Below are 23,958 nucleotides of genomic sequence, written 5' to 3' on the forward strand. Positions count from 1 at the left end.
TCAGGGCTTGGTAACCAGTCACATAGCCATTAAAACACACTTCCTCTGCTGTCTTGAAGGTAGTCAAGTTCTATAGCAACCAAGATATTCAGGGGCCAACTCTTGGATTAAATATCATGGCACTTTAACACTGAATAGGCAGATGAAAGTTTCATTTTGACATTAAACCTCTTTCCAGAAAAGGAAGAAATGTGTCCAGGGAGGACAAAGATAAAAGGTATTTTCTTGGTAACAGGGTTTGTGTTTTTCTAGCTTTGTGGCAAACTGCACCCCACCAAAAAAATGGTACTGAATAATATAATCACAAATAGCTTTATAAACAGCTGAAAATATTGTCTTGCTTATAATGTCAGGTTAGATTTTCAGAGCTTTAGAATTTTTTCATATATGAGGTCTATCTAGCAACAATGAAGGCTATACTTTCCCTAGATAGAAGGGCACGATCAATACTTTCAACAGGATAGTTCAGAAGATACCATCACTGTGAGAAGCACTAATCTGAAGCGATTTAAGAGATTATATAGAAAATTCATGAAAAAGTTGGGGTAAAAATGAATAGCTAAAAAACTCCACCTCTACTGTAGTTTCTTCACAGCCCTTATCGAATTTCTTCCCTGGCAACTCCCCAAAGAACAGAAGTCCTTGCAAAAATTTCAGTTGCCTCTTGACCTGTTAAGCCAAATAACATTTCTATCCAAATAATCCTTTTATGCTGTATCAGTTTTATGCTATATCAGTTCTAATATATTTTTAGCAAGTAATTTGGGGCAAGAACTTCTTACTTAAAGGTGCTTCTTTACCCTATCTTGCCAGACTGCCAACCTTGCATTTTGAACTTTGCAGAGTCAGCTCTGGCACTGCAGGTCCACTAAGAGTCAAACGCTGCCCTGAGCTGTTGTAACGCAAGAAAAGAAGGGGCCCAAAAAGAGCTGGTGTGCACACACACACACACAAAAACCCACAAAAAAACCCTGAATCAACTCTCTAAACAATTTAGTTGCTTAGTCTTATTTAAAAATGTCCAGCCATCTGATTGACAGCATTCACAAAAGCATTCACAAATGCTGGAGAAACAAAAGCTGATAGTACACACAGATATCCAAAAAGCAAGGAGTTTTCCATAAAACCTGTCTTTTCATATTAGTTCTGCTACCTCGTTGACATGGTCTTGGCCTCCCATCTTGCATCCCTCCCTCATGAAGTGGCTCATTTTTTACATTGAACATTTTCTAAATGCACACAAAGGACTTAGATGCTCAACAGCATTAGCATAACATCTTTCACCACGAGGTATTACAATCTAGGTTAAGGAAATAAAGGAACAAAAATATAGGGAATACTTTTAGAACTAACACTATGGCCTGATATATTCAAAGGTACTGAAAAACTTGCATCTCAAGATCAACATTTCAGAAGCAGAATTCTAAATATTCATAAGCAATAAGATCTTTACTAAGACTCATCTCCTCGTTCAAGATAACAAAACCAACCCTAGTCAGGTAGATCGCTATTCATAATGAAGGATTGTGAAGGCAAAACCAGATTATAACATTTAACCCTGAAGTTTTATTTCATAAACCTATTTACATGGAGACAGACTCTACATCTAAAAGTGCAGAAATTTTTTTAATTTCTTTTGCCATTTGGGGATGGAAAAGCATCCCTGATTTGTATATTAAAGCACAAGCATCTGTCCTACTGATGATATTCTAGGGAAGCACATTAGCATAAAATTTAACGATGTCAAATAAGTGGATGTGAAATAGGGACTGCGTAAAGACACTATTTCCAAGGCTGACAGAAACATCACTGTTTAGAAATGCAAATGAAACCATTATGTTCAATAATTATATGAAAATATGAACAGTTCAGCATGTTTTCCAGCCCTGATGGCGGTTAATGGGATGTACGCTTATGTAAATAACTACTATTAAAGCTAATGCTGAAAAAAACTAATAAATTCATACTAAAGCAACTGATTTAGTATGCTTTTAAACCCCAGCAGTGCTCACTTATTAGAAAAGAGTGCATTATTATGTTTAGAACTCATTACTGCTACAAGTCACTGCAACTCCATCAATTACCATGCATTAATGAAAATGGGACACATACACAAAAAATTATTGCCTCTCAGCAGTTTTCTTTAAAGACAAAATCTAGGGGTATTACCATCATGGGGCCTTGTAAGGAACTTAACCACATTATAATCTTTATTACTAAAACAGTATTCCCAATACTATCACCCTAGGGTATTTTGACCATAAGAAGGGTTAACCTTTATGTAAAAACATCAACATTTTACAAAATTGACCATTTAACATCTATAAGAAATTTTAAATGTTTGAATTGCATTTTTAAAAACTTTTATTAACATATATGTTTCAGATGTTTGTAAAAGGAAGCTAAGAAGTGAAAATACACAGTGGTAACCATACCAGTACAGAGGATAGATGATTTCTCTCCAAAATGCTGCCTGATATAAGAGATAATCCCACCCAGTTCTACAATTATGTCTCAGTGAATTCTGTGGAACTCAGGGATTGGATTTTTAAGAACAAACATAAAATTTTCTCCTTGGCCATAAGATGGGCTTTCTTGTGATGTATTAAATATTTAGTACAAGATATTAAGAAGCTGAAAAATCCCTGTTGTTTAAAATTCAAGTTTAGCTAGCACCTAAGCAAAGAAATGCTGATGGAGCAGGAATGCAAATATAGAAATGCCTTTCCTCTCAGTCTATTTGTGTCAACATTCACAATTTATTCTGTTTCCATAACATATATAATTGAACTGATCCTTCATCCTTTTCTAGCATCCAGGAAAACAAAGAGCACTTCAGCACTTACTAAATGTGAAAAATATTTGCCAAACTTCAGACGGCCTTCATATATATAAAGAGTACATGTTTATTTTGAAATTATAACTGTCACATCAGTCCAATCATTTGCAGTTTTAGCTCTCACAGGTTTACTCATCTCCCAAGAAGCTTTTCTTGTAATTTAGATATACTACCATCAGGTGGTGGTAGAGTGCTATGATTGTGTAGCTCCAACAGTAAAGCGCAAGTTTTCTCTGAGTCAGATGTTCTCTGATAAAGCAACTCAGGTTTATTATAGTTCATTCATGTAACAGGTATTTTTTGAGTACAGACTGAGTACCGGGTACTGTACTAGATTCTCAGTGCACAATAGTGCATAAGACAGAAATAATGTCCCATGAGGGAAACAGACAATAAATAAACATATAATAAAATGTCAAGAGCCATGAACAACAAATGCCCTTCCACAACTGAAAAAAAGAAAAAGGAAAACCTCTTAGCAAACTAAAATAAAACAGGTGCCTTTTATCACACTGAGGAATTTCTATCAAAAACCTATAACTAACATCAATATTAACCCTCCGTCGGGAGCAACTGATCTCACAGATTCACTGCACACAAATTTTCAAATATGAAATACATCTTTACTGTGCTAAGTCACAAACATGACTGGCGACAGGTTACGGTAGAGGGGGAAGATATGGAAGCGATGAGTTACGATACTTAACAGTTAGATATTTGAAAATTTGTGTGCAATAAATCTGTGAGATCAGTTGCGCCCGACGGAGGGTTAAGGATGAAATACACATTTCCTCTAAAACATGAAACAAGAACAAAGATGTTCTTGCTCATCTTTTATTCAATACCTAACTGGAGGTATTGCAATAAGGCAAGAAAAAGAAATAAAAGGCATAAAGATCTGAAAGAAAGAACTAACATTGTTTTTATTTGCAGATAATATAATTGTTTGCATATAAAATCCTAAGGAAACTGTAAAACAACTATTAAAATTAACAAGTGAGAATTTAGCAAGGTCAAAGATAAAATCAATATAAAAAAATCAATTGTATATCTAAATACAATTGAAAACCGAAAGTAAAATTAAATTGAGAACAAACTTTTCCAAATAAATAGGCTCTTTCCTGCTGACTACAATGTGCACATGATGGCTGAAGCTTGGGATGCCAAGACAAAAACCAGTGTGGGTCCCTAAAATCTATGGAGTCATCATACCTGCTTCACGCCAAAACTCAAATGTCTTTTACATTAAAAAATAAATATGTATCTTGTTTTCATTATTATTACTTTGGCATTTCTTGTTACAAACAAGGAAGCTTAATCCTGACACAGATTCATAAAATATCCTTAAGTAGGTCTCACGTAATCCTAGCCTTTTCAGCTTTGTTTCTGCATTATTTTCCTTGCGATCTCTTCTATGCCTTGTCAGAGCAGCATATAATGGTGAGGTTACTAACACTTCCTACCTGACTTTTCTTAGCAACAAGCTTTCTTAAAACTATTTTAAAAATTTTAAAGGATGCTTCCTCATATAATAAAAAATATTTTGCTTCAAAAACTAGTCTCTTCAAAAACTAGAAACCTAGTTACTCTTTCGGCAATAGAAACCTAAAAGAAGACTCTAAAGAAAAAAAAAATCTAATAAAAGAGCATCTGAAATATAAAATAATATTTAACAGATTTTATCAAATATATTTTCACATCTATTTTGCATATTGTAAATTTTCTCAGGCAAGAAAATATTCTGTAGACCTTAAATTTTTATAGAACTTGATAGTTTTAAAAAATTGACATATTTAAGCTCATCTGATTACCTTAAATGGTAAACAGTTCAGATATTATTAAAATGTTATATATGCTGAGATTAAGACTTGCAGAGGTTAGTGTATCCAAGGTCATACAGCAAGTTAAAATGCAAAACTAAGTCAAGATTTCAAGTTTTATGATTCCAGTGCTCTTTACAAAGTACTACAGTAATCTTGTTATATCAGACATTGACATGTCATATTTGAGACATCTAATTTCTAATAAACCAAAAGTTTATGAAAAAAACTTTTCATATAATTGGGCTTTTGATTTAATAAGAATAAAAAACCTGCATCAAGTATTTCTCTGACATCTCAAATCACTATGTAATGCTACGTGAAGAATATACTTCGTGTATATTCTTCAATGCTGTGATATCTCTAAATCATTACAGTTAACCATCATACACACTAATACCTCCTCTCCCTTTGCCTCTAGGCTGCTTAATTAGTCCTTGTGCTTTCAGTTTGGCACATGGATGCTTTGGCATTATTAATGTGAGACAGAGGTGGATACTTGGCAACTTTTTCCTGTGCTCAACTAATAACTTCTCTTTTGTCACAGTAAAGACTCTGTTCTCTATTGTCAGACTTTTTCTAGTGCAATTACTATTTTTAACCGTCTTTTCTGTTGGTTTCATCTTTCTTTTCTCCTTTGCCTCCTGCCATTTTCCCTGTATTTGTTACCTTCTGTGTGGAAAAAGGTCTTATAGATATGGCCAAAAAATAAAGCACACACATTATAACAACTATTTGGAAAACTGACCAATTGAAACACAAGTATTATTTTAAAATATTTGGATTTTCTAGACTACATTTATTGAGAAATTCAAGGACTGCTTAAGGCTGTTTTCATAGGAAGGACTCTTTTTCCATTTGGCTCTGCTCTTCACAAGCCTGAGGATTCAGGAAAACAAGATGTTTAATAGACTGGGATTTCTGTAGTAACTAAGATAATAAAATTGGGAGAAAGTGACGATCCTTACCATCTTATCTATAGAGAGACCCATTTCAGATATTCAATTAACTTCTGATGATTACATGACTATATAATAATTAGACTTACTAAGTCCGAAAAATTACAGAGCTTAGAAATGCAACACCTTGGGCAAAACTAGAAAAAAATCAAAAAAGAAATGTTATTATATAAGTCTTTAACTGAAGTGAGAATATTATCATCTGAACCATTTAACTATGTATAAGTGAAGGCCATATTAAAGCGAAGAACACTAAGTCAAATTTGTTACTGATAAATGTTATTTATTATATTCTTCAAATCTATAGCAATTACAGCTGTGGTATGCAAATGGTTTAAATGAATAGATTATATCAGAATAGCCTCTTATAAAAGATCAGTAATGTAAAAGGTTAAATGGAATAATGAACTCTCCTGAACAATAATTATTATGAGATTGATTTATTTAAAGTCTATTTCTTCACGCAAGAACTGTTGAAACTTTCCAAAGTAATTTTAAATGATGCTAAATGAATTTTAGTACTGTTACCTAATGCAAAACTGTCACTGAAAAAAATTTTTTTAATTAAACTGAGATGTAGAAATCAATTTTTTTTGAATTTCAGTGTGAGCTTATTTGCATGTGTGCACCAAAAACAAATAACTCCCTTAGTCACTAGGGCCATTGTAGAAGCCCTAATCCACATGTATTAAAATCCGAGTGTCACTCACTATAAAGCAACAAAAAAGGTGCTCTCTGGAGGTGCTGGGGCTCCAAACCTGGAACATTCAGCAAACCAAAAAAATCAAAACACTACTAAAATCAAACCAGGAAAGTAAAACTGTTTTATTATAAAATGGATGCACAACACATATTAAAAGGATCTCAAGACAATAGGCAGAAAAACCCCTAAAAGCAAATCTTATCAAAAAATAATACAAAATCATATTTTAAAAATTACTGTTCATTATTAAGTGCATTAATTCCCAACCAGGAGAATAAAAATAAGGAAAACTGATCAGAGAATCACATCTGAAAACACACTAATGTTTAGAAACACTACCCATCTATAGATGTACTCACAATTCTAGAGGCTAGAAAGTCCAACATCAAAGTCACACAGGGTTTGGTTTCTGGAGAGAGCGCTCTTCTTGGCTTTCAGGTGGTCACCTTCTAGCTGTGTCCTAACTGGGGTGTGAGGGAGGGGGAGGGGGAAGGAGAGGTAGGGAAACCTCTCTTCTTACAAGACTACAATCCTATTGGCTTAGGGCCCCATCCTTATGACCTCATTTAACCTTAATTATCTCCTAAAAACGCTATCTCCAGATAGTCACATTGAGAGGTTAGGGTTTCAACATATGAATTTTGGAGGCACACAATTTAGTCCATAGCAAATACTAAAATTACAAATGAACCTTGCTAAGACCAGAATAGAGGGTATAGGGGTTGAAAAGCACTATCTCCTATGTCAGTACTACAAGGCATGTAAGTTTAGCAGTTAATTTATCAGAATTTCTTTAAGACTTGTTTTATTTTCACAGAAGAAAAACTGAAATTCAGGAAAGGTACTACAAAATGGAAAGCAGATCTTAATCATTTGCTGGCGTATTTGTTTCAACATATAAGTATGCTCGAGATTCCCTTCCAGCCTTAAAACAGGTAAAAAAACATTCCTTCAAATAGAGATGTCCCTTTGGCTAGACAATATCTCCTTTTCTTCAGAGCCTTCACTTTCTCACCCCTACTGAAGTCTAAAGCCACTGCAAATTCACTTCTAAACTGCCACTGAAATGTTCCTGCATCCCACGACTTACGTAGAGTCAAAAGGTATAAAGCAGCTGACCCCAGACTCTGATGTAAGTTATCTCATTCAAAATCCAGTACTGTTGCAAGGACACCACGGTTACCTGAAGAACCGTAAGATACACAAGTTAGGGCAGTTGGTACAAGTAGGAATACTTAAAGAATTCTAAGAGCCAAATACTGTTTTAAAAGAATTTATCAGAGAAAACATCTTAAAGAAGCCTTGAAGAAGAAAACTAGTAAAACGAACAGTGACAAAGAAATATAAATAAACTGTGATAAGTAGGAAAAAACAATGATTCTTTCCTACCTAATATGTAGGGATCACACAAGGGAGTCATAAAAATGAAGGTCAAATATGTTACTCGTATGTGGTATCAGTAATGGAGGGTTTGAATATCAAAATTAAGAATATGCATTTGATACTTTAGGCCATAAGAAGCTATGGAAAAGTATTAAAAAGCCAAGTGATGTAAAAAAAAAAAAACAACAGTCCTTAAGAAAGGTTAATCTGGCAGCAGTGATGGAATGAAGTCAACAAAGGATAGCTGGAGAAAACGGAGGCAGGGACAAAAGGATGCTTACCATATAGTAATGCAACGATGGAGGAATACAGTTAAATGTCAGTGAGAACCACCAAAAAACAATAGACTCAGAAGAACATTTCAGAGGGAAAATGATAACGACTTGGTGACAGAACAGAAAAGTCAAACTAGAAGAAAATCTCTGAAACATTCTACATATCTGGATTTCTGAATAATTTATATTATACTCTTTTGAGTACCCCAATTTTTTTTTTAACCAACTTTGGATAAAAAGCACTGCACTGTAAAATATATTTCAAATGTTTGTAAAATTATGCTTTAACTATAAATCAGGCTAGAAAACTAAAGCTTGTTGAAATTTGTATTACTTGCTGCTGCAGAAATAATTTGGTATAATGAAAAGACACTTGGTGTTGAAAGATTTCACTCTTAACTTTGCAATGAGTTGTTTCAGTTACCTTTCCATACCTGTATCTCTATCTGTAAAAGGAGAATAAGAGTATCTGCCTTGCTTAATCAGGTTACTATAAAGATTAAAAAGTATAAGGTGAAAAACAATCTAATTTTAAGGAAAAAAAAAAGTATAAGGTGAAAGTGCTCTATAAACAGAAAACCAATATACAAACATAAGCTGTCTAACTAATAGAAGTACTAGAACTACTAAAGTAACAGGATAGGAACAATTTAGCATCATTTTGATGCCTTAGAATCATCGTTATGAATGTTAACTATTGCATTGCATTTAATATATGATGGCTCTGAGGTACATCTAGGTGGGTAGAGTTCTAAACTGCTTTGCGTTTTCAGTTCTTATGTGGTTTTTAACAGTTTTCCTGTTAATTCCTCTGTCAGCTTCAATATCCTCACTGTAGCTCAATTCTCTACTTGTAATTTTCTGCTTCTAAACTTCAATGGACTTATAAACTCGACACCAGATAATGAGTTTATTATTATCCGTATGATAGCCTCAGGAATTCTTATAAGAAAAGTGCATCCACAGGCGACCAGAGCAGGTGAATAGTACTTCTTTTTATTCTTATTCTTGGATGAGTTCCAGAAAAGTAAAGTGTAAATATAACTCACTACCACAGAGTAAGTTAACTCCTAAAGGCTTATTAGAATGAAATTAAGTATATGGATAAAAATTGATAATTTTTTTACTTTTTGAAAACATATATCATCAATTCCTCCCTGTGGTTAACATTAATATCTAAGTATTTTTAAGAGAACAAAATAATCTTTAAGGATGGTTTAGGCAACAATAATACTAGTAATAAACTTCTTTCCTTAAGCATGCTTATTCCCCTATAATACACATGGAAAGAGTTAATCTGTTATTATGATTTAAAATGAGATTTTAGGATAATATACAATAATAATGGTCCAAAACCTGCTAGTTATACAGCATCACAGAGCAAACAAAATGGCCTCAAGCAGTATAACCTGTATAGCCTTAGAGATAATTATTAGATTAGTAAAACAAGATTGCCCAGGGCTTGTTAAATGAAATAAACTGACTTTATCCAAGTACATAGAATAAATACACTCTATCACCACAAAATTCAATTTGTAAACATAAATAACAAAAACCCAATATACATTCAAAAGAAAAAGGCCAAGAATCGTCAAAGCTGATAAGCTGTTTGGCAAACTTTGCTGTATCAGTATACCACAATGCCAGACACCAAAACCCTCTCTTCTCTGTCTATCGTCTTCTTCATTTTAAGAAGGTTAGATTTGAATTCTCCCAAAACTATTTCCAAGAAGAAAATCTCCTGCCTTTTCTTATGAAGGGCCAGAAAAATTAGAAAGGGGAGACCCTTTCTTTTCAAATTTATTTCCTGTCTCATGAAACTTATTTCTACTATCCTTCCCCAGCCTCCCTACTCACCTAACACCACTCCACCCAGAACCATGATAGCGTGTTCTACCAAATGGTTCCTATCCTTGGCAAAAATCTAACAGATCATGGTAGTCTGCCTCCTGTGACGAAAATGTATAGTTAAATGGAAAGCTTTGAATACCTCTGAAGTATTACTGTTTTTCGAACCAATGATTTTACATAATTAGATAAAACTCTTGTGAATTTTTTCTAGTCTATTTTCAGCACAGACATCCTGAGACCTTTGACTCATGCTAAAACATTCCTTAAAAAGATTGAAGTTAGTTCCTTTAAAATTCTTCCTTCCTAGAGCAGGGTTTCTAAAATGATGATGGCCCATGCAATGGGCTTAAGGGTCTGAGCTATAAGCGCCTCTAAATCTCTTCAATGTACTAAGCCCCAATTAGAGAGATCATGGAAACAGACCAGAAGGAGGCAAAAAACACAAACATTTCTGTCAGTCTGGTTTCTGGGACAGGAAAGTAAGACTTGCTTTCCTCCCAATGAGGACCCAACAGGTATAAGTGGTACAGAGCGGTTTCCTTTTTCATAGAAATTAGGAGATAAAGCAGAGAACAGATCAATTTCACTCTCCTACTGGGCCTTCTAACTACTTGCATAACCTAATAAAAACCATCAAAACCTAAATGAAGAAAGGCACAAAAATGAGAAACAGGAACTAGTCACCTCATCCCTCACCCACATTAGTAGTAATAGTGAGAACTGCTATCTTTTTTCAGAACATACCTACTAAGTACAAGACTCTGCTAGGTTCTTGACATACTTAATGTAAAGAATCTGTCAAATTTCAACAGGCCTGCAGAATAGGCATTACCCATATATTATAGATGAAAACAAGACTCAGAGAAGTTCAGTAGCTTTCCCAAGGTCAGATACGTAGCTAATAGCGCTGGAACAGGATTTTGACTCTAAAACTTATTGTGCTTGCTTCTCTATCACTTCCCTTGCTATGCCAGTGAAAATAGTGACATTAGCACATCAGACTTTCCTTCTGTAAGCTTTTGATACCACCCTGACCTAAGAGATATGTTCTGAAAATACAATTAGCTCAAATATTCATGACCGTTTCTAATGGCTACATCTTCTGTCTTATACTATACATGCTAAAATGTTTCAGAATTATTTCTGTTGGAATATTGGGCATTTTTCTCTTTCTAAGTTTTAGATTTATCTCTCCTTTCATATTCATTTAGCTAAGCAAAAATCTACTAGGTTCATCAAATGGCTTGACTATGTAAATGTCATAATCATTTACATAGTTAAGGTCTCAGGAAATAAGCTTTCTTTGTTCAAAGGCTGAAAATTACCAAGAATTTTTATGTTTTAGTAATAAATTCTCTATTTGCTGAAAGAACAAATCCTTCAAAAGGCTGATACAATTGCAAACATGTAAAATATCTTTGTTCTTTTTTTACTAAGGAACTGGTCTGTGTTTGTACGGTTGACCAATAAATCAAGTCATTAGAACTTTTAAAACAGAAACCCGTAAATTTAGTATAACACATCTTTAAAATGCCAAAAATCAGAATTCATATACTCCCTCACACAGACACAGACATCAAAATGATCTAAAATTATCTGGTTTCATGTATATGAAAGAGTCTGAATCACTCATGCATGATAGGTAAATGTATCTGTAGTTAAAATTATATTGTTTTAAATTATAACCTTGTTTTATGTTTCTAAGTTTTATACAGTTTTATGTACTGTAAAATCATCTATATTAACCTTTGACAGGTTTATGTTGGTAAAGGAGATTTGTACCTGAGCAATCTACTTGGAATAAAATCCATGGATGTCACTGTTTTTTAATCATATTTTCCTTTCTCCCTTCTTTGACAAGTTCCACAAATACCACTGATCTTTTGGCGATTCAAAAAAATCTTAAACCAAAATTATACTAACTAAACCATTTCAACATTTGATAATGGTCTCCCAGTTATTCCAATCTTCATTCACAATAATAAAAAAATGCTTCTATCAAATCCCTTCCTATTATATGTAAGATAGGTCTAACTATGACACATGTCTAAGTCTTGGCTTTATTTACATGTCTTTTCCTTTCCTTTTTAGCTTATACGATAGATCAGAGGTCAGCAAACTTTTCTGTAGAGGGCTAGACAGTAAATATTACAGGCTACGCAGGCCACAAGCAGGCCACAAGGTCTTCGTTGCAATCACTCAACTTGCAGCTGCGCAAAGCAGCCAAAGACAATACATAAGTGAATGGGTGTGGTGGGCTAGCTGGCATCATATGGGATTTGGCACATGGAAGTAGTTTGCTGGTCCCTGAGTTAAGTCATGGGGAAAACAGAAAAAACTGTGTCACTACAATCATCTGGGGTATCTTAATATTTAGCTGGACGGAAAAAACCATTCCTTGCCATGCCAAGTTCGGACTGCTTTGGCAAATACAATTAATCTTGACCCAGAGACTGCTAAATACAATAGCCCAGCAAAATTAGATTCTACTTTTCCAGATAATCACACATTTTTGTTAAGCATATCACTGGATAAATAACAAGGCCCCACTCTAACGGTGGCCAGTCTTTCTAAATTGTCTGCTCCATCCCTCTCACCTTGTTTCCCCAACTCATCCCAATTCCACTGGAGAGAGTACTTATTTTTTGTCCCAGGACGGTCAAAGTATCACCACCTCTTCCTTATACAAAGAGTGATTTCTATTTCTCCTACTTCTGCTACCAGACAGAGTTGGAGGCTGACTGCATTCCCAAACCTCTCCTCCCTTGCTGCCTTCCACTATATAAATTGGACAAGCTAAATGCTTACTTTCTCAGCCTCTCTTTCTTGCAGCTTAGCTTGACCAAGTAATAAATCTCAGGACAATAAATATCTTATGAAAGGCTGCTGGGGTAGGGTGATGGGGTGAGGGTACTCTGAGAAAGATTTCATGTTTTTAAAAAAAGAGCGGGAGTCACAACTGACAGAACCTCTTCCTCCCCCTTTTTTCCTGCCTTCACGCAAATGTGATACCTGGAACTGGAGCAACCATTTTGCAACCTGGAATTCTGCAACCATAAAAGACACTAAGGGAACTGTAGAGATCCCTCACTGAAAACTTTAAGCCACTGAACCCATGCTATTGGCATTTGTCTCCAGAGCTGTCATTTGTGAAAAAACAGACCCTGTAAAGCAAATTTTTGTTCCAAGTAAAAGCATTCCTAATCTACCTTTTCTTGAAAGTGTCCTGAGACACTCCTCCTTATGAGAAGTAAAAGACCGAAACTGGCTGAGCACAGTTCGTTTTGAATTCTGACTAAACAGCACTTCTTTAACCTAGAGATAAAACTAGCAGGAAGAAAAACATAAAAGAGGGTCTAACATGAAAGTAGACAACCTAGGGCAATAAAGTCAATGAGGGCAAAGAAAAGAGAAGCCCCAAGAAGATTATTCAAAAGCTAAAGAGATTTAGAAAAAAAATAATTGAAAAAATAATCATTTAGAATTGTGGGGCCCATAGCTTTATGAATGCTCTACTCAGCCAATCAAATCTGAGAATTCAGATTATATTAATTTCCAATCATGTATTCCCACTGTTTGAAAAATACAAGTTCAGAGCTTATTTTTATAGTTATATTTTTGTGCTTTTTATTCAAGCAAATTAATTTACCTTTATGCTTCCATTTCCCTGGTATTCACAAGGTATAGTTACTGTCAATATATGATCATTTGAAGAAACTCTGAAATTACTAACAATCAAGGTAACGATGATACTGACAATAAGGACAATAGTTCCTTCAAGCATTCACATACTAGTTTAGCTGGCAGACCCATCGCCCTAACTTTAGGGACAGTCACTTCTCTTTTATATCAATACTACTGCAAAAAACACCCAAAGATAAGCAATTCTACCCAGTCAAACAAAACTTTAGAAATGCTTATTTTAACTCACACATATCCCTTAAGAAATACTATTCTTAAGTTAAAACACCAGTTTGTATTTTACTTTCTTACAAATACTCTGTGTGTGTGTGTGTGTGTGTGTGTGTGTGTGTGTGTGTGTGTGATGCACCACTTAACAATGGGGAAACGTTTAGAGAAATGTGTCCTTAGGCAATTTCATAGCTGTGTGAACATCATAGAGTGCACTTACACAAACCTAAATGGTATAGCCTTCTTACTACACACCTAGGCTCTATGGTACAGCCTATTGCTCCTAGGCTATGAGCCTGTACAGAATGTTACTGTACAAACCAACACAAGACTAAATCAAGCACAAGAGAAAATGATGCAACCAAGAGACGCGGTAAACAGGAGATGTATGAGGCTGCTGCAGGTAGAACACTCACTGCTTTACAGCAAACTTTCTTTTTATAAGTAGAAAGAGTACACTTTAACAATAATAAAAAGTAGAGTATAATAAATACATAAACCAGTAACATAGTTGTTTATTATCAAGTATTACATACTATCTATAATTGTATGTGCTATACTTTTATATGACTGGCAGTGCAGTAGGTCTGTCTATACCAGCATCACCACAAACACGAGTTATGTGTTGCCCTATGGCGTTAAGATGGCTAGGACATCCCTAGATGACAGGAATTTTTCAGCCCCATTATAATCTTATGGGACCACATTTGCATATTCGGTCCATTGCTGACCAAAACATCGTTGTGCAGACGTTTTCACACACACACTCCTCCCGAGTTCTAATCCCAAGTTACCTCCTTCATGAGAAGAGTCTGGTGGTATCATGCTGCAGTGTAATATGCTTATCAATTACAACATCTACAAATCACAACGGATTTTTAAAATTTTTAGGATTTCAGAGTACATTTCCTTAGGACTGTCAAAGGGTTAGCTAGGAAGAATACCAAATACAAAGAGGTTTCAGGTTCAAGTGCAGCAGTGGGACAGAATTTAATAAAGTTCCAACACTACATTCTAATGCCCAAATTTCTTATTGTCTTTTTCAGCTGACAAATATGAGGTGCTCCTCAGTACAATAGCAGCACCAGAACAGCTGGATGACCACATCAAGCACAAAAGAAGCCACAGTGCATGCTGTTAAGTGTCGCTCCGATTGCCTAGAAATGGCAGCCCATGCAGATGTGCTCCCTGTTATACATTAGAACGATTATTTCTTTGGAGTTTACATTTTCTTCATGAAAGCATCAAACTTTCCCACATTAAAAAAGACAACTTTCAAAAAGGATATCTTCCCTTTCTTTGATGATCAGTTCATTCTGTTCTTCCAACTGCCTGATCTTCTTTTCAAATGATTCCTGCTCAGCTTTGAGTCGCTCTTCTGTCACTTCCTTTTCCTCACTTACTCTGAAAGAAATTACAAAATGAAAAGAAAATGCCTGAGAGAATAAAATATGTGCTCACAGCTGTGGTTTACCAAAACTACATTTCTTCCAGAGGTATGCTGATTTCTTCAGAGATACTCTTCTATTTTTTTAAACTAACCTTTCATAAGGCAATCATTCACACCTTTGCAATAAAAGACGTATGTTACTGTTAAATCAAGAATGTTTCCAATCATCAGAAGTATTTTAAATATGGAAAGTCCTATACAGGACATATGTTCCTAGTTATAATCCAGGATAGAAAAATAACCCATTTTTAAAATAGTTTCATTCCTTCATTATCAAAATAGGTACAATCAATTTATTTTGATTAAGATATTTTTATACTTTTATTTAAATCTTGTCAATGAAATAAACAACACACAAAGTCACTTAACCATTTCACTAAATATACATAGGCAATTTTACTCTTTTTACCAGTACTGATACCCTGCATTCCTCAGTAGCATATAAATAACATAAAAAAAGTTTGCACTACATTTATTCTTAGTCCAAAAAGGATTTTAAAGTTAAAAACACTGACCAAAAAACTACGATGTCTAATTCTGAAGAATATTCCAATTCGAGCCTACCAAAAAGGAGTAGTTTCTGACAAGAGCACAGAGGGCGGGGGAAATCTTTTTTTTTTTTTTTTTTTAAATACAAGTTTGTTGTTGGTGGTGGTGTTGTTGTTTTTAATTTTACTGGGGAACAGTGTGTTTTTCCAGGACCCATCAGCTCCAAGTCAAGTAGTTGTTTCAATCAAATTGTGAAGGGTGCAGCTCAGTGGCCCATGTGGGGATCAAACAGGCAACCTTGGTGTTACGAGCACTGCGCCCTGCGCTCTAACCAGCTCAGCTAACCAGCCACCCTGAAAAAATATTAACAAAAAAACAACCCACAAAAAACAACTAAACAATAACAACATTAAAATGTATCTTAAGGGGCCGGCCGAGTGGCTCAGTTGGTTAAGAGCTCGCTCAACAGTGCGAGCTCTGAGCAAAAGCAGTTCGATACCCGGCCTGAGCTGAGTTGCCACTGAGCTGCCAACAGGTGGCAGGATGGCTCAGCTTAAAAATAAAAAATGTATCTTAAAATGACAACCCTAATTTTCATGTTACTCGGCATACAGAGATGTTAGCCCTGCATTTCTCTGTTACTGGTGCTTGTTTCTTCAAAGAGAGTACAACACATTTATCCTACAAGATCACACAGGGATATGTGTAAGTGAAATCTAGGGAATCCAAACCTTTCCTCTAAGCTCCTAAATTTACTTTTGCTCAGACCTCTACTCTACCAGAGCAATTTCTGAAAAACATGAACTCCACAGCCTTTCCTTTGTTCCTAGACTTCCGGCAAACATATTGAAATCAATGACATAACAGAATGAAAATTAGAAGTTTTGAATGTTCAAGAGTTGATTTCATTTTGTCTTTGAAATAATTTGTGTGAAAACGCATGGCACACAGTAGTGTTTGAACAATAGATTTATTTCCTCTTGCTTATCTTGACATTCAAATCATTTCCTCAATTTTTTATGTTTAGCACACTACTGCCCATGACTGGGACTCAGGTCCTTTTTTCTAAAAAAATAAACTCTAAAGTGGATACAATTACAAGGAATCCACAGGACTAAACAAAGCAAATGCACCTACATGAAGAGGATTTACATTGTGGTCTCAGGTTATGTTGCCTCCCCTGTAGACTGCCTAATTTAACTTAACATTAAACTACACACAGAGATTATCCCTAGAGACTGCCGGATGACACCCTCGTAGGTATACCCCAACATTTACTTACTCTCTTTGTTCACTCTGAAGGAGATCCCATGAAAACGCTAAGGATCATTGAGGGCAAAAATGCTTGTGCATACATTCCATAATACCAGAGTCTATCATGAGCTTTCCCCAAAACTTAAAGTGCTTTATATAAAAAAAAATCACTTTTTAAAATTTAGTTTCTGGAGTATGTTTGAAAAATTTGTTGTTACATCATTTAAACAGGGTCTCTCTCTCTTTTTTTTTTTATCTTTTTTGTTAGGCTGCTGTGACTAGACTACCCTTTAGCAATTATTATGCTCTGGAAGGCTATAAAATTAACAAGCTGTGGTAAGCACAAAGTGAAACACTTTTTCCACAAGCTTATCTAAAGACATGCATAGCTTCTTTGTGGCCTCTTAGCATAGTTAATATGAGCAAGTATATTAATACAGCCTTTAAATGCAAAGGACTTGCCAATAAAACAACCTCGAGATTTGATATCCACTCTGAAATCTGTCTTCTTGTTTAATTTATGCTTAATAATATTTCCCATGAGATATATGTAAGAGAAAATATATGGTATCATGATCTACATTTTTCATCAAAGCGTTCTCAGACCACAACGTAACATAAAAAGGCCTATTCCTCTACCTCATTAAGAGTATAGCAACAAGTTAATTAACAAAATGAGAATCTAAATACAGTAAAGGGAAATATTTGACTAATAGGATAAGAAAGCTAAAACTGTGACAAGAAGACATTCCCAGAGTTGGTTTGTTAATTATTTACAAAGAGGACAATGGCCTGTTCATAAAGTAAGAAATTACCACTGTTAGCATTTATTTAGTGCTTCAGTGTTTCTCAAAAACTTCCAAAAACTGTACTGTTATCTATCACAAAAAAACCCTCAGAGTTGGATAGCTGGGCAGGAAATTGTGCTGAAAAGTACTGAATTTCTTTGACGTCTTATGGATTAGCTTAAACATCCCTGAATATTTTGTGTTTTTCTCCAAAAAACAATCTTTTCTGTTTTAATATAAAAAGTTACTCCACACCCATCTATTCTAATTTTTTTTTTTTCCAATTGGGCAACAAGTGTATTTTTTTCCAGGACCCATCAGCTCCAAGCCCAGTCATCATTTTCAATCTAGTTGCCGGGGGGCACAGCCCACCATGTCATGTGGGAACTGAACCGGCAACCTTGTTGTTAAGAGCATGTGCTCTAACCAATTGAGCCATCCGGCCGCCCACTGGCAGCTCAGCTCAGTCATTGTCTTCAATCTAGTTGCAGATGGCACAGCTCACTGGCCCATGTAGGAATTGAACCAGCAACCTTATTCAGAGCACACACTCTAATCAACTGAGCCATCTGGCCACCCCTATTCAAAATTTTTTAGTAAAACTAATGTTTTAGAGGAAAATTTATTTTATGGCTTTGCATAGCCCTGACATTCTTCTAGATACTCTAGGAATGGGTACTTTTTTATATTATTGTGAAAGGCAAGGTCATGGCAGCAAAGCTACTATCCAAAGGAGAATTACAGCTCACCCAACGGTCAACCAGATAAATTTCTTCCCCTATTTAATATCTTGTGTTTGGGAGCTGGGTATGTATTTTTAAAATTCCGAATATCAACTTAGCAGGTAAGATTTGGAGAAGAAAGGAACAGATTTCATAGGACATCTAGCAAACAGGCGGAGACACATTGTTTTCAAGCAAAAGTAAAGGTGAAGTGAAAAAGAATGGCTTTCATTATAAAAAATATATATTTCAGTGAAATTATCTCAATGTCCTCTTTACAAATTTTAACATTTGGCTATTATTTAAAATGTACTGTTCACATTCATATAGCACTGTAATGTTTCCTGAGACCATGCAGAAAGGAAAGAAATTTCTACAAAAAAACTAACCTCTTTTAGGAAGTAAGATTTGGCCCGAATGAAGAGAAAGACTATTGAGTGTACGCTAGTCACTCAAAAAAGTCTTTGAATTGTAGAACTCAGAATAAACAATCTGAAAATGAATTTTGGCATATTAACTGTTCCATAGTGTCAAGATACACTAATGTTCAGAGAATGTCTCTCACCTAAAAGAAGTTAAAAATTTCTTATTTTTTCTTGAAATTTACTATATAACCCATTATAAATACCATTTATACAAAAAGAAAAAAATCTCCAAAGCCCACAAATGGGAAGACAAAAAAACTGAGTCGCTGAAAAATTAGTCTTAACTTTTTTGTTGTACTGAAATGTACATTTAATTACAAAAAACAAGTTATGATTAGCTTAAAAAATAAAAGACTAGAATAAATATAAAATAATAATCTACTCATTTTACAATGGGAAACTAATGGTGTTACGCTTTCTATTTTTCTTCTGAGAAATGTCAAGTACAAACAGCAAACTGTCCTCTGGGAAAAATCAGAGTATCTGAGTCTAAAAAAGAACCCTGTCCTCAAATGAGCTAGTGCACAAGTATTCACTGGAGAGCCATGCATTATTTGACACTATAGGCTTAGGACATGAAATAGTGGGGATTTTTTTTTTAGGCTTCTTAGAACATGGCTCCATATACATCAAAAACTGCAGTGTGGCCAAGATTATTTTAAAACCTTTTTTTTCCCTTTAGACTAAGCTATTATATAGTTTGTGTATTAGTCTTTGGAACCCCTCCCCATCTTAAAAAGTCTCAGTATAAAAAATGCAAATGCATATGTAAAGAAGTAACCATCTTTCAGCACAAACTACAATATTTTGCAAAGCCAATCATTTTTCAAGTCCCCATAAATGACACTGCTTTTCCCATCTATGCAAACAATTCATTATTTTACTGTAAAAGACTTTCTGAGGTCACTTAGCTCAGCAATCTTAAACAAAAAGAAATCTCTCTATCCTTATGCCTGCAAGAAAGATCAATCAATATTCCACTTATCCTTCTGCAAATGTAAATCAATGCTGGACACCTCAGGAAAATGCCCTCCTTTACTTAAAACCCATATATCAAATCATCTCTTATATTCTCTTCTGCAAGCTAAATAATTCATAAAATTCTTAATTTATCTTTGTGACATCTGTTCTCCATTAGCCTATTAATTTTTATTTGTATTCTGTTTATTAATGTAGTTAACACCAGTGAAAAAAGTTCCCTGAGCATATACAGATTACTAAGGAGGCATCTACAAATTATTAAAAACTTACATCTGGTTTTTTTTTTTATTGTTGTTGTTTTCTTGTCAAATAGTACAATATTGCTTGCTCCTGTTCCGGTTAAATTTAACTATGAACCATGCATATATACTTTTTCTTAATGTACTGGGCCTAACCAGTAAGTCTTTCTCTAAAATGAATTTCTAATTTATTTTTATCCTGAAGCATATAATTACCTGTGCTTGTCACTACTGTCTTTTATCCTGTTTCAATGAATCCATTTTCTAACCTATCATGCCAATTCTAAAGTGTATTTATATCTTCTATTAACATTTATTTTCACTTCGAACCATCAATAAGTCCTATAGGCATCTTTTATTCTTTCATATACTGTACCAGTAAAGATGCTGACTGAAAAGGACCTCACACTAGATTCTCGATGGAACTCTCGAAGATACAGGGAAGTCACTCTTGAAAATCGAACATGTACAGTTTTCCCGCTAACACTGTTAAAGTTAAGGCCATGCTTTTATAAAAAACGGCTATGCTTTTGTAAGAAATGCTTTTCACCACAAAGGCACCATTAAAAAGGAGGTATAGTTTTCACTTTGCTTTTATATTGCATGTCATTCTATAACTGAAAACCATGCTATTTGTTTTGTATGTTGTGCTGGGAGCAACTGAATACTAGATTATGAAAATATGCTTATTAAGGGTCAGTGTGGGGTGCTAAGCACTCTCTGTGACTTCTCCCCTCTAATAATGTTGGTGAATCTGCACAATAGCTGAGTTCTTTAAGTACGCTACACTTGACTATATCATAGGAACACATATGGCTTTCTAACTTTCTAAATCTTCTGACACTTTCCCCATTTGGTTTAACCTTTATCACAACTGAAACAACCTTCAATCTTCACATCTAATTTTCACTGAAAAGACATGAATGAAAACGTTTAAAACTTCAGCCTCCTGGGCTGGCCGAGTGGCTCAGTTGGTTAAGAGCGCGAGCTGTGAGCAACAGAGTCGCCGGTTTGATTCCCACATGAGCCAGTGATTCTGCGCCCTGAGCTGAGCTGCTGCTGAGCTGCCAACACGTGGCAGGATGGCTCAGCTGGTGAGAGCACGTGCTCCTAACAAGGTTTTGGGTTCGACTCCTGCATGGGATTGTGGGCTATGCCCCCCACAACTAAGATTGAACACGGCACTTTCAGCTGAGGCGGCCAGATGGCGACTGGACTTGGAGCTGAGCTAGCTGCGCCCTCCACAACCAAGACTGAAGGACAACAACTTGGCTGTCCCCCTTCCCCAATGCCCCAATAAAATCTTTAAAAAAAACAAAAAACTTCAGCCTCCTAATAATCCTCTATAATACTTTTTCATTATTCTCTATATGCTCAAAAGTCTGTTAGTTTAAAAACCTACATACCAGGAAAGTTATGCAGAACACAAAAACAGCAGAGTTTTTGTCTTATTTTACGTGACGGGGGCAGAGTCAGCTTCAGAGCCAGATCAAGAGGGCATATGCACAGGTTTGCCAAGTGGGATGTCAGCAGCCAAGCAAGACGAGAAGGGCGTCATCGCATGACAGTAGTCCAGCACTCGTGTTAGAGTGAGAAGCGTGTCCATGTGGAGGAGGAGCCTAGCATGGGTGTCAGAGCCTTGCTATCCATGGGGATCCTTGCAAACGTGTGGGAGTGACCCAGCATTCAGACTCAGAGCCTAAGGATGGTGAGGAGGGGTCTATGCAAGGGTTGGGAGTGGGTGCTGGTGTAGATGAGCCCACAAAGAGTTGACGACAGCATCCACACAAAGGGCTAACCTGAAGCAGGTTATCGGAGCCCAGGGAGGATGAGGAGGACATACACTCAGGGGGAAACTCTGTGTTTTGTCTCAGAGTCCATGCAAAGTGAGAGAGCTTATCCTCAAGAACGGACAGGCTGGTGGAATGTCAGAGCCTAAGGTGAGTGAGGAGGAAATCAACCCAAGGGAGAGGAGCAGCATGTGGAGGTGAGAGCCAGAGAAAGGTAAGGAGGACATAACCGTAAGGGGTGGCCTGGTGTGTGGTGTCAAAGCCTAAGCAGAGGAAAGAGGACACCCAAGGGGTGGGGAGGACCCAACATGACGAGTCAGAAGCAGAGTGAGGAGAGCATTCGGGCAGAGTGTGGTCTAGACTGATGTGCTGGGATAGAAGCAGAGAGAAGAGGCAGCCATGAGGTGAGGGACGGCAGGGTGCGAGTGGCAGGGGAGACTGTGGACTGAAACTGGGAGTCAAGAGTTCCAGCAGGATAAGGAAGGCTTCTGTGCAGTAGAGCGTGTAGCAGTAGAGATGGAGGACTAGTTACATACAGCATGATAAAATAAAAATGTAAATATATTAAAGATAATATAAACCACATTTCTCGATGACAGCCAGGAGAGTTACAATTATAAACAATTTTTTTCAAGCACTCATGAACATTCACCAAGATTAACCATATCTTAGGACATAAAACAACCTTTGAAAAAAATGTAAAAATTGTTCTCTGACCATAACGTAACCAAACTAGAAATCATTAATAGAAAGACAAAAGGAAAATCTCCAAACACTTGGAAATTATATATCAAAGTTCTCAATAATCCATGCATCAAAGAGGAAGTCTCAAAGGAAATTTTAAAAAATACACAAAACTGAATGAAAATCAAAATACAACAAATCAAAATACATGAGATGCACTGAAAGCAGTAATGAGAAAGAAGTTTACAGCACTAAATGCTTAAATCAAAAGAGGAATTGTCTCTAAGTTCCTACTTTAAAAAAAAACAGAAAAAAAACCCAAAATAAATCCAAAGCAACAGAAGGAAGAAAATGACAGAGATAAGAGCAAAAAATCAATAAAATTGAAAACAGAAAAAAATAGAGAAAAATCAATGAAACAAAAAGCTGGCTCTTTGAAAAAAATCAGTAAAATTGATAAACCTAACAAGACTGACAAAAATAAAAAGAGAAGGTACAAATCAATAATATCACAAATAAAGCAATATAGATGCTGCAGTCATTAAAAAGATAATAAGAGAATACCATGAACAACTTTATGTTCATAAATTTGCCACTTCAGAAAAATGGAACAATTCTCAAAACCAAGAAACTCCCAAAACTCAACAAGGACAAAATAGGTAACTTGAATAATCTTATAACCATTAAAGAAAATGAATTTGTAATTAAAAAGCTCTTTAAAAAGCAATCTCCAGGCCCAGATGATTTCACTGGAGAATTCTATTAGATATTTTAAAAAGAATTAATCAATTTTATATAATTTCTTCTGCAAAACAAAAGAGAACACTTTCTAACTCATTTTATAAGGTTAGTATTACCATGATACTAAAATCAGACTAAGACAGTAAAAAACAACAACAGAAACCTACAGTTCCATACCTCTCATAAACTTTGATTTAAAAATTCCAAACAAAATAATACAAAATCAAAATCGAATGTATAAAAACAATGACAAGAACTGAGACTTATTACAGGTATGAAAAGCAGATTCAACATTAAGAAATCAATTAATATAATCTACCATATCAACAGATAAAGAAGAAACTCATGTAATCATTTAATTAAGGCACAAAAAGTGTTTCACAAAATCTAACATACAACCACAACAAAAACATTTCTAAAACTAGGAATATAAAGGAACTTTTTCAACTTTAAAAAGAGCACTATTAAAAAATCTACAGGATCCGACTGAGTGGTGCGTTGGTTAACAACTGGCTTGGGACGCTAGCTCTGAGCAGCAGGACCCTGGTTCGGATCCCACATGAGGGCCAGTGACACTGTGCCCTCTACAGCTAAGATGGTGAACAACAGCTCAACCTGGAGCTGGGCTGCCGTGAGTCGCCAGCGATGGCATA

General features: G+C 35.5%; 1 protein-coding gene across 1 annotated transcript in view; it reads right to left on the bottom strand.

Annotated features, from left to right (window-relative positions):
• KIAA1328 (KIAA1328 ortholog) overlaps positions 1-23,958 on the bottom strand; it is a 310,874-nt gene that overhangs the window by 256,511 nt on the left and 30,405 nt on the right. Inside the window, exon 4 of the mRNA XM_019637897.1 lies at positions 15,031-15,146. Coding sequence (XP_019493442.1) covers positions 15,031-15,146 — 116 coding nt within the window. The remainder of the gene's footprint in view (positions 1-15,030; positions 15,147-23,958) is intronic.

Source organism: Hipposideros armiger, unplaced genomic scaffold (genome assembly GCF_001890085.2).
Source record: "Hipposideros armiger isolate ML-2016 unplaced genomic scaffold, ASM189008v1 scaffold_36, whole genome shotgun sequence".
In the NCBI taxonomy this organism is placed as follows: domain Eukaryota; kingdom Metazoa; phylum Chordata; class Mammalia; order Chiroptera; family Hipposideridae; genus Hipposideros; species Hipposideros armiger.